Source organism: Pezoporus flaviventris, unplaced genomic scaffold (assembly GCF_033815535.1).
Source record: "Pezoporus flaviventris isolate CSIRO_AGI_PZ_B2104156 unplaced genomic scaffold, CSIRO_AGI_Pfla_v1 ptg000213l, whole genome shotgun sequence".
Lineage (NCBI taxonomy): Eukaryota > Metazoa > Chordata > Aves > Psittaciformes > Psittacidae > Pezoporus > Pezoporus flaviventris.
The window spans coordinates 665,402-677,249 of record NW_026892761.1 but is presented as its reverse complement, the minus strand read 5'-3'; the positions used below and the strand labels follow the sequence as shown (position 1 = coordinate 677,249).

The 11,848-nt window shown below is 55.7% G+C and overlaps 1 protein-coding gene across 1 annotated transcript in view; it reads right to left on the bottom strand.

Annotated features, from left to right (window-relative positions):
• Nucleotides 1–5,427: 5,427 nt before the first annotated feature.
• CTNNBL1 (catenin beta like 1) overlaps nucleotides 5,428–11,848 on the bottom strand; it is a 42,664-nt gene continuing 36,243 nt past the window's right edge. Inside the window, exons 14-16 of the mRNA XM_061441927.1 lie at nucleotides 10,382–10,519; nucleotides 9,827–9,899; nucleotides 5,428–5,567 (exon numbers count right to left, since the gene is read on the bottom strand). Of these exons, the coding sequence (XP_061297911.1) occupies nucleotides 5,479–5,567; nucleotides 9,827–9,899; nucleotides 10,382–10,519 (300 nt within the window). The 3' untranslated portion in view covers nucleotides 5,428–5,478. The remainder of the gene's footprint in view (nucleotides 5,568–9,826; nucleotides 9,900–10,381; nucleotides 10,520–11,848) is intronic.

The window sequence follows — 11,848 nt, the reverse complement described above, 5'->3', positions numbered from 1 at the left end:
CCGGGTGGGCACCGGGGTGGGGGGTGCCCGGTGCGGTGCCCGGCAGCAGGGCCCCCGGGGACCCTCGCGGGGCTCCCCCCGGCACCGGCCGCGGGTGCATTTGTTATAACCCCCCCCCCCCCCGTACCAGGGCTCGTGTCCTCGGGACAGGGGGCACACAGGGGCTCAGAGCCCTCGGCCGGAGCCGGGCGGGGGCGAAGGGGCTGCTCCGTGTAACCGCACCGGGACAGGGCCGGCAAACCAGCTCCTGCCCCGAAATGCCACGGGCACGGTGCCCGCTGCCCTTCAGCCACTCAAAGCTTGAGGCCAGACCCAGCACCAGCGCCGGCCTTTCCCGGCCCCACGGCTCGTGGCACCCCAGCACCGTGACCCCGACACCAGCACCGCGGCACCACAGCCTGCACCATTCGCACCTATTTTGAAGTCTAAAAGCATAAACATGGGCTGGGAGCGCAGCGCAGCCCTCTCTCTCTCTCTCTCACACACACACACACGGTGTTATCTGCGCGCCGTATGGCAGCCTGAAGGGTGTCTGAGCTCCAGATAAACGGTAAAAATCAGATTATTTCAGGTGTTTTCTGCCATATGATGACAGATGCTTGTGGCAAAGCGATCCTTTAAATCAGACTTGAAAATACAAACTGTGCCTTCACCCTTCCTGCAGCCGGGCTCCAGCACACGGGCAGGAGGAGCCCAGCTGTGCCCAGCAGCAGGAGCTGCGCTGCCTCATACCCGCAGTACAGACCCCCGGGTTCAAAGTTCTACCTGCTGCAGAGCTTCTGCCTGTAGAATAAAGCCCAGAGCAGAGGAGAGCATCGATCTCTGCCCGAGTTCGTTACTCCCTCTGCAGTTAAAAGCAGGGGGAAGGAGGAAGCTGCCATAACAGCACTCACAGCCGTGGCTGGTTGAATTCAGAGGACCCCACGTTGGGACAGCAGGAGAGCAACAGCAATGAAGGGCCCCAGCTTCCCAAGGGAAATCGCCTGGAGCGGATCTGGGCTGGAAACTGAGCCCAGAGTCACGTGGGTGGGGCAAAAAACCCACACCCCAAAATACGGGCTCCATGCACAGGGTCAAGCGCAACAGGAAGAGCAGCCGAGGCCAAGCAGGAGCCGTGGTCGGGGCAGCCCAGCCTCCCGGTGCTGTGTGGCCCTTGGCCCATCCCCTGCTACCGGCCAGTGAGGGGAGCGGGGTGAGTGGGGGGACCGGGTGTCCCAGGCAGGGCTCCTTGCTCCAGGTCCCACAGCCCCAGCCCAAGGAGTGGCAGGAGCTGAGGCTGCACCTCCAGGGCAGGAACCTGCCAGGATCCTCCAGTGTCTCCTCGTGGATGGTTAAATCATGGCACAAGGAAGCAAAGAGCATAAATCCCTCTCGGAGCTGGGAACACCTCCAGCTGCGGAGCCTGAATTAGGTCTCATTTCCAGCTGATTTTCTGCCACGGCAGCAGGATGACAAATGGACACGGGCTCTGTGCAGGGGCCCGGCAGACGGGCAAAAGCCAAGCGCCCGCGTGGCTTGGGTGCGCTCGGAAGGTTCCATTTTCCTCCTCAATTTAATTCCTCAGCGGAAAGGCCCAGAGCAGCTGCTGTCTGCAGCGGCCACGCAGCCCTGATGGACCCCACGCGCCTGGCAGGGAGAGGAGGGAGCTGCTGCACTGGAGGAGAGAGCAGAGCCCGCAGCTCCAGACCCAGCAGGCACCTGAGGTCCCTTATGTGCACCCTTGCTGCTGTGCTGGAGCAAGTTGGTGCCTCCCCGCAGGGCTCCTGAGCCAGAGCAAGGGCCGCAGAGGCTCACTCAAGGATGAGATGCTCCTTCTCTCTGGTAGCACCAGGGTTTCTGCCTACTGCTTCGTGTGGCTCGTGCCAGTGGCTCTGCTCGGGGTGGGAACCGGCGAGATGGGGGAATCCGGTGGCTGTTTCCACACAGCAACACCACAGCGAGCCTGGTGGCACCCACAGGGACACCCAGACACAAACCAGGCTGGGCTGTTGCTCCTGCTGGCAGCCAAGTGCTGCCCATGGTCATCCTGACGCAACCCAAAGCCTGCGCTTGCTTCAGACAGTGGAAGCTTAAGGCATCCGGGGAAGGCAAAAGCACCCAAACGCCACCACTGCTGAAGCACTGGGGTGCTCAGCACCCCCTGCTCTGAACACAGCACAGCGATTGCGCTTCGGTTCCTGCTGCTCACGCCCCTGAAGCTCCCGGGGGTGGCTGCTGCTGCAGCCCCATGAGCGATGGGGCCGGGCTCAGGGGTGTGCCCATGCCCAGGAGCCAGCACTCAGCTCCGTTGCTGCTGTTCATCGCTGTGATGGGCAGAATAAACACCCTCCGTGCTGATCCCGAGCTCATTTCTGATACTTGTTTAGAGACTCGACAAGCCCTGTATAAAAGGATTTCCTTCCACTGCTGACTTTGACATTCCTGCATTATTAGATTATTCGCAAAGGTCTGTGCGTGCTGCAGGAAAACAACAGCTCCGACATCCAGCAGCGCAGCCTCCTCCACCGCTCGTCCCGGTGCGGCACAGCCACGCAGACAGCGCCCGGTGGGGCCCCTGGTGCGGAGCGCAGGGGCTGGGGTGAGTGAACCCAACCCAACCCAACCCAACCCTGCCGGGACAGCAAAACTGACCGAACATCGCACTACACGAACCAGGGAGGGGGGCCGGGGGGTTGGGGTGGAGGGAACCCGGCTGGGAGAGCACCGGGCCCCAGGACAGGGAGAGCATCCCTGGGGCACTGAGTGCAGCAGCTCTGGGGCCTCTGAGGGTCCCAGCCCGGGGGGAGGGCAGTGGGAAGCTCAGGGCAGCTCTGGGGGTCCCAGGGCAAAGGGGGGTCAATGAGGAGGGGCTAAACCTCAGGAGAAATCACTCACAAAGAATTCTTCCTTCCGAGCACAAGCCCCGCCTGGCTCCAGCTCCTTCCTGCCCTGCAGAACCCAGCAGCAGGGTCCAGATGCCGGCGCCGCTGCGAATCAGTCCAGGATTCCATTTCCCTCTTTCCAAACCATTGTTTTAAGGACCAAAACCAATAATCAAAGGTAAAGACAGCCAACAAACACAATCCCCAAAGCAGCCCCTTCCCCTCCACGTTATTTATGGCCAGATGAGAAAAGCCTCCCCTGAAACCCAGCTCTTAGAAGGAAAGAATTATTACAACCCCCTCCAACAATCAGTGCTTGAGGTGACTTATTTGTGCTGCTGAAGGCGTGTTTCCCAGTTTTGACAGTGCCTGTGTATCCAGTGCAGCCTGGGTCTCTCTGCGGGGATGTCGGGATATTCCTCAGTCACAACTCTCACCCTTCTCTGCCCACAACCAGCCTCAGCCCAGGCAGCTCCCAGCTTCCTGTTGGAGCAGAGCCCCCAACACCATGTCCTGAGGTCCCTCTGCAGAGAAGGGGACAGGGGGACAGCGCAGGGGCACAGCACGATGCTCCAGCTGCAGAACAACCCCCAACCCCTTCCCTTGGAGGGCAAGTATCCCACCTCCCCATCACCCAGCGCTCATCAATCATGTTCCTTCTAATTAACTTCTCATTTACCTCTTCAGTCAAACCTGTTTACAATCAGAGACAAGACACAACCCAGCGAGGGCTGCAGTGAAGGATGGGCTCTCCCTGCACGCTCCAGTGACCGCAGGGCACAGCCAGGGATCTCTTTGAGCACAAGCATCAGGAGCTGTGATGCTTTAATGCTTCCCAGCAGATGATGCTGCTGAAGAGGCCGAGCTGTGGGCTGGGATGGTCCTGGGCTGCTCCGACCCCTGCCTGTCCTGGGTGCTGGAGCCAGAGCCCACACAGCCCCCAGCCCAGCAGCCCCCAGCTTGCCTTGGGACACAGAATGGGTTTTCCTGCTCTTTTGCCCAAGATGACCCATTCTGTGCATCCCAGACGGGGCCGGGAGCTCCAGCCCCTCCGGCACCCTGGGACCACCACACAGAGGATCCCAACCTTGCCCAGTGGGGTTTTCCCCTCTGAGAGAGGAGGAGAGAAGAATTCATCATCCATCTTGTAAAGGCTGACCTGCAGTAACAAGCTCTGCTCTAATTCAACAGCAGCAGCTGGAGCATCCTCGTCTGTCACAGACGGTTGGGCTCAGGTAGACACAGGCATTTTGCCTTCCTGCATCCCACAAGCGTCTCCTCTGGCTCTGGAGGCACACAGGTACCATGAGGGAGGAAGGACAGCGCCTCTTCCAGGAGGAAGACCAGAGCCCAGCTTTGACCTCAAATCCATTGGCTGTGCTGCCAACAGCTCCCAGGCTCCAGTACAACACTGAGCACAGCTGAGAAAGGGAGGAAAAAACACCTTTCCGGTTGAAAACAGAACAAAGAAATGAGGAATTCCAGCAAGTTCTGCACCAAAAATGTGGGTTTGCAGCTCTTTGGTGGCTGCCGAAGCCACGACCCCCGCGTTGATCCCCTGAACAGGAGCGCTCAGCAGCACCCAGGCCGGCAGCGCCACCGCAGCCGCGGCTGAAGCGGCCGCTCAGCTTCCCTGACAGTGCATTTTTCTTGGAGATAAAAAATGAGTGCTGCCAGCATGCAAATCTCTCTAAATGAGGCAGGGCCCAGCCTGCCGGAGCCGCCGGGGCTCCTGATGACACTCATTAACTCGAGCACAAGAAAGGAGGATGCAGGAAAATATGCACAGCTCCTTGTCCCAGTGAAGCCACGGCTGGGAGCAGCAGCCAAAGCACCGTGGCCGGTGTGGGAGGCGATGGGAGGAGCTGTGGGTCTGCCCCACCACGCTCCGGCCCTCAGCCCTGCTGCAGCTCCGGGTTGTGGGTAGAGGCTGCCCCAGAGGGGTCCCCTCCTCTGCAGGAGCTTAGGGCTGCCCTGACGATCCAGACCCGAGAGTCCCAACACTCGTTTCCTACAGGACAAGCACAGCCAAGACCTGAGGCTGACCACAAAAGGCAGCCAGTGGGGTCTGGTCAGGTCATGGATTATGCACCCTGCCTCCTAGCCCCGAGTATAACCCAATAGAGTCACTCCAGCATCCCCTCGGGAGCAGGGACATAGCCTAGGCCATGCAAAACTCACCTTTGATTACCTTGGGATGTTCAGTGGGTCTGGCTTCTGGGTCCCCTCTGCCACTGAAGAGCCTCTGGCCTGGGCACATACCAACACCTGAGTCCCCCCAGTTTATGCCAGTACAGCAGGATGTACATTTTCTTAGTGTATGGGGCTAGAATCACCTGCAAACAGTCTCCTGAGCTACCTGGGCTTCCTCTTACCCCCCAACACATCTACTGTTCCACTGCTTCACACCAACACTGCGGTTGGCCTCGGGGGACAACCTTTGAGCTGCCCCACCACAAGGTCCACGGCTACATCCCCACGCACAGACTGCTTGTAACAAAGGAGTTAAGAAAAACAAACTGTCTTTAATAGAAGCGGTTTCACGGAAACATCACTGATCGCGCAATCAGGCTGGAGGGGGCAGCAGAGGCAGAACCAGGTGCCAAGACCTCGAGGCTCAGAAACTCTCCAGGAGGTCCAGGATCCGCTTCTGCTCACTCTCCCGAAACTCCTGGTTCTTCCCGTCCCCGATGTTCTCCGCATACTCTGCAGGGGACAGAGCAGACAGGCACAGGCTGAGTGAGACACTGACGAGCGATGGCAGCTTCTCATGCAGAGCCAGAGCAGAGCCTAAACCTGCATCCACTGCCAACACCCGAACGGGAACTGATGCAGGGAGCATCCGTGGCTTTTCTCCCCATCCCCAGGGTTAAAGCTTTGTATAACAAACACCTCCTGCCCCTCACAGAGCTCTGCGGCAGAGAGGTGGCAGCAGGAACGTCCTGCTCCTGGCACTGAGCAGCAGCATCGCCCTGGCACACGCCAGCGGCACTGCTCTGGCCTCTAACCACCAGAAAGGCCCCAGCCCAGCGCTCCTCCCGGCCCCTGCATTACCCCAGCAGAACTGGGACTGACTGAACGGACATCACAGCGCCGGCCTCTGGCAGCCCAACAACTGCCACCAGCCCCCCCACCGCTGGCTTGCCCGGTCCCCTCACACTGCATCACCGGGGCAGGGCTGTCACAGAGCTGGTGAACGTTCCTAACCCCAGGTTAACCATGGTCCGACCATCCCAGAGGAGGATTTTGTCTCAAGTACAAACCAATCTTGTAGACAAGTGCTCCTACCCCACAGGGAAGAAAGCACCAGCCCAGATCTAACTACGAAACAAACTCCTTGCACTCAGCAGAGGACACCAGACCCTGATCACAGTCCTGCTCATCCATACAAACAGCCAAACACCACAGAACCAAAGGCTTCCTCCCCAGCTCTCCTTCCTGGCACTCGTTGTTTGAAGTCAGCAGCTCATTCCCGTACCGGCTCCCTCCTTCTGCCACCATAACCTGCATGCTCAAAGGAGGTTCAAAAAGGAAAACTGAAAAGCAGGCTTGGAGCTGAGCAAATCTTAGCAAACCAGAGCAGACGCCTGCTCGGGCAGCGCCTTCCAGCTTCCCACATTCTTCCCCTCTTCCTAAACAAACAGAGCTCACATCCAGCCTCTGAATGGTAAGTTGCTGTAGAAAGTTTGCTTTTAATATTTATACGTTCAGCACCGCTACGTGCTCCTGAGCTCCATCAAAGCCTTCATTATAAGAGCCCTGAAAAGAGCGAGGACAGGGAGAAGTTGGCTGATGCGCGAGTCTCCTGCGGGTACTCTCCCTCTCCACTACAAGAAGTGGAGCTCATTGCCAGGGCCTCTGGGAGAAATCCTGTTAATATTTATAGGCCACGACAGCACCTGTAACCAGAGGAGGTGGGGAGAGCTGAGGTTTGCTGCAGGTGAACCTGACCCCCTCGCTGTCCTGGCGCAGGGGCACCAGCACAGGGCACTTGTACCTCCGGGAGTTGCTGATGCTGATTTGAGACCAGATAAACCCCAGCACCAGGCTTAAAACCCCAAAGAAATCTCGCACCAAGGCTGTCTGCATTTACTTTTTAATTTAAAACTCCACCTCTTCAGTGAGACACCAGAAACCCAACCCAACGTACGCTGCCCCTGCCCACGGTTAACCAGAGCCGACATGTGCTGGGGCTGCACAAAGGGAAAGGACCTGAGATTGGTTTCTGCTTCATTAGATAAAATACAGTGGTTACGGAATAGTAAAAATCAATAGGGGAATACTGAAGCTGGTAATGGATATTGGAAGCTGTAAAGGCTGCACATACTGAGGGACCACAGGGCAGACTCAGCACAGTGCTCATGACATTCCTACCTTCGCTTTTGGATTACCTGTGCTAGCGGGTTTGGGCTGTAGCACTCAGGAAGCATTTCACCTTCCTGCCTCCCCGTCATGCGTACTACCTGCACTGAAACCACAAGTTTAACTGGGCACCAGGTCTTGGTGCTTCTGGAGAAGGAGCTCTGCACCTCTGACTGCAGCTCCCCAGGGGGAGCACGTACCATGGGCTGTATCCAGATCCCTACGGAACGCAGATACCACTTGCTGTCATGCAGACCAGTCTCCAAAACATCCCCAGCCAAGCACACACTGCTCAGTCATTCTCTTCCACAGGATGAATTAACTGTCCCATTGCAAGTTACACCTGATCTTCCCAGGCAATGGAGCTGCAGGAGGAATGGTCAGGCTGCAGAAATGCATTTAAGGAGCCTTCAGTTGTCCCCTGCCCACTCTCCCCCCCTTGAAAGCCCTACCACAGGAAAACAGTCTGGCTTCCTCGCTTGCATCGTAAGTAATTCTGAGCAACCCCAAGGGATCCATCAGCTGTCAGGTTGCCAGAGAAACATGGAGAATATGTAGGCCATAAAAATCAAACTAAAAACCAAGCAGCTAATTAGTATGCAAAAATAGAAAATAAAAACTGAACAGGAGCAACACGCTGAACCGAGAGTAAAAATAAAGCAGCCCTGATCTGCCCTGGGAGCAGCTGGGGTGGCCTGGAACAGCTCAGTCAAGGTGTCAGCCTCCTCTCAGCCATTTGGGGTAGAGGGGTACTGTTCCAGCAGCCAGACTTGGGGTGTCCCCACTGCCCCAGCCCACACGTCACCAGCTCCACAGCCAAACCCACGGCTGCAACAGGCAACCACGTCCCACCAGCAGAGCCCTCCAGAGGGCAGGTCCATGTCTGTGGTGTTACTTCTGTCAAAGCTGCTGAACCTTACACCGAGCATACCTGGACACTGGCGTGTAACTCCTGAAGCACTCCCGTGTCACCAGCTCAGGCTGCAGGAGAGCTCAGCGCTGCCCCTGCGCTCAGGAATCTGCTGGGCGCCACGGCACTATTTCACAAGGACCCACCATAAATCTGTTTCTAAGGTCACTGACTACTGCGGTGGCAAAAGTCTCTAGAACTGCCAAGCATCAGAGCTGGGGAGAGCTGCAGCAGAGCCCCAAGTGCTGCGTCCATCACCAGTACTATTAACAAGCCACGTATGGCCTCTTCGGCAGGGAACACGTCACTGCTGAGCACCAAACCTGCAGGAGAACCTGCAGCCTGTGAGACACAATGAAACCCCTGAAAAAGCCTCACAATGCAAGTCACTGTCTGTGAAAGGAGGCACCAGATGAAATTTTAATGCAGCTGCCCTCCAATTCAGCTTAGCATGTAAATCAACAAGGCAGAGAAATGAGCGTGAGGTGTGTGGGTGCAGCGAGGTGTGCAGACAAACCCCATGGGCACCCACGGCCCTGGTCAAGCATGGGGACCTGAAAGCAGACGTGTGCCATGCTCTGAGTTGGAAATGGACAGTTTGGAAGCAGGAATTGTCAAGTATCATGATCAAAATCAGAAAAGACACCCTATCCAGTCCCCCTGTTCATCAGCAGGCATTAACTCGCACTTGCCGGCAAAGGATAAGAGCCAAAGAGACTGCCTATAGCTGCAGGTAATCTCTCACTGTCAGAAAATCACTCTTAATTTTGTCATACCAGCCATCCTTCTGATCCCCTTCTTTCTTGCATATGGGAAGGGACAAAATCGACAGGATCTTCAAGAGAAATGCTGCCTGTACCTGCCAGTGTTGAGGGGGGGCAAGAAGAGGCCCAACAGAACATCACTGTTACTGCCTAAGAAGGAGGCACTATAACACCACAGCCCAGCACCCCCAGAGACACTGCTGGCCTTCCCTCCTCTCCAGGAAGGAAAGAGACTCTTCACCAAAACCAACACAGCCCCTCAGGAGCAGGCTCAAGCCTCTGCTAAACAAGAAGGCACCTCCTGTGGGCAGCAGATCCCCAGGGAGAGCCCGAGTCCTGTCCTCTCCTTGCCTGGTTCAGTTGGCTGCGTGTGCTGCAGACGAGAGCCACAGCTCAAACCAGCGTTGCCCTAACTCAACACAGGCATTAAAAATAACAAGCAGTACTTTAAAACTGGGATTGCAAATCACAACAGCTACATTTTAAAGCTACAGAGGATACTTTAATGCTATAATCCCTATTAATCTGACACTAAGAACAAGACAAATACACCACAGACACTAATATGGTGCAGATGGTGAAGTGCAGGGCCACGTTAATGAAAGATGAGACTCCACTATTCTTCTCTTCAGCATGCATGTACCCTTCCCTTAAATACTGACTCTAGAGTTAATGTCAGCAGCGAGTTCCAGCCAGTGTGCAGCTGATGGCAGCACAAGGTGATGTGCCACTCCATGACAGCAGATAACAGCAAGTGGCCTAACTCCAAGGTCTTACCAGCTCTTACCAGCCCTGCCCATACCTCAGCACATTACTCAGCTGCTGCCTGAAGATGCTCAGGAGAATTACATGTGAAGGCTCATCCCACACAGTGGTGACCCAGCTGTGCTGCAGGGATGAGACACATCCACAAGAGTATCTCAACTCACCCTTTAGGATGTGTCGAACAATTTTAATGGAGCTGCCTCTCATGTTCAGAATCTGATGGACTCTCTGACGAATCTGACGGGGGACAGGAAAGAGAAGCAATCAGCCTCCAGTACAACACAACCCCATGCACAACCCCATCTGTGCCACCCTGAGGGAAAAGCAGAAACCCCGAGCACCACAACACCCAACTCAGCCTTTCCTAGTCCACAGTCCCAGAGCACGTACTCACACACAGGAAGGTGTGTGGCACACGTAAGCTCGTCACAGTGTCACAATCCCCCTGCAGTCACACACGTAAAGCTGCAGTATTTTGCACTGGCCTTACTCGAATGGTGTTGCATGAATCCTGTGACAATTATCAGCCTCTACCCGTTAATGCCCTCCTGACTGCCACAACCTGATGAAACTGCATGCACAAGTGAAAGAAGGAGGTTCCCTCCCAAAAAAGGAATTACAGAGAAGATTATTCACAGGCCGTATTTGCAAGGATGTGGAGCCTTGTTGTATCATGGATGGAAACATAGATGATCTGCCAACCTTGTCTATAGCTTTACCTGGGGAACACTGGCATTACAGATCTCTGCCATGATGTAACAGATGAGCTGTAGAACAAAGAGACCAGCATCCAGGCGACGGAGATAGAATTCATCTTCCATGTCATCATCTATTATCTCTCCCCGACGCACCATGTCCTGTAAAGCAGCACAAAGGAAAGGTGTGATGCTCTCTGCCTCCCCAGGCACCTCCCAGCAGGGTGGCAAAATGCTGGAGACAGTTGTGGTTTTAAGGAATGCTTTGTTCCCCAAACACATTCCAGACATTTCTTGCCAAAGCAGCACTGTTAATAACTCCTTTCCATTCACAGACACTTCACCAGTTGTGACCCAGCTTTTGCCTCTGCTGCTGCTGCTGAAGTGTGTCCAGCTGAAAATTAAAATTTTAATTTAAGCACCAAATTGCATTTCTCAGTGGAGGATCAGAGGCTGTGACTGTGGAACACACCTGCCTGGCTCTCACTTCCAAGGCCCCTGGCACCTGCCCTTCCACTGGCCAGCTGAGGGTGCTGTTAAGCAGTGTAGAACGTGACTCCAGGCGACTCAAAGACCGATCAGGCTTCCAACTTCATTATCGACTGCTGAAGGAATAAACAGGTCGGAAAGCTCTGCACAAGCACAGCTTCACCATGCCCAGCCCTACTCTTCCAGCTTCAAGCACTAGCTCCCCCAGGAACACTGAGGGCTCGCTCCTCCCCTGCTCGTTCAGCGGTCACTGGTGAGACTTGCCCAAGCAGAGGCCAAAGACAGAACACACGAGGCCATTCCATCAGTCTGCTTCAGACAGGATCTCCTTCAAAGCCTGCAGGAGCAGCCTCCCGGTGCCCAGGGCTGTCACCAGCTGACCCTGCTACCCATCCTCATGGACCCAACAGGAGGAATCGCTTCCAGCACAGGCAACCTTCTCCATTTGGGGTTTGGGTTTTGGTTTTGTTCTTAAACAAAGGAAGAAGCTTGTCAGCCCTGCTGCCTGCCTGCAGCCCGTGTGATTTATTATGCAGCATCTGGCAGGTGGGCACACTCCAGCAGAGCAATATTTTCTCATTAGAGCCATCACCCGCAAGAGCTCCGTACCCACACGCTCGGCGCTGCTCCTGCAAACACACACAAGGTCACCAGCACCAGAGCGGATCCAGGCCGCCAGATTTCCCTGTCCTGTCAAGCCAAGTCCTCACATCCAGCCGAAGGTAAAGTCTTCCGGGCACAAGAAGGAAACCTAACCCTGGGCACTTCCCACTGGAGAGAGTGCGATGGATGCTCTCTGTGCAGGGAGCTGGGGAAGCGACTTGCAAATACAGATGCCTCTGGGAGGCAGAGAGGAAAGCCCAGGTAATAAAATACTTCTTTCCTCCTAGAAACCTAGCCTGCAGTGAAAGGAGAAGTTTAACGAACAATGCCTGCTTACCAATGCCATAAGGTCAATTGCTTTGGCTCTACTCCATGATGCTTCAGCACCGGATCCTGTGT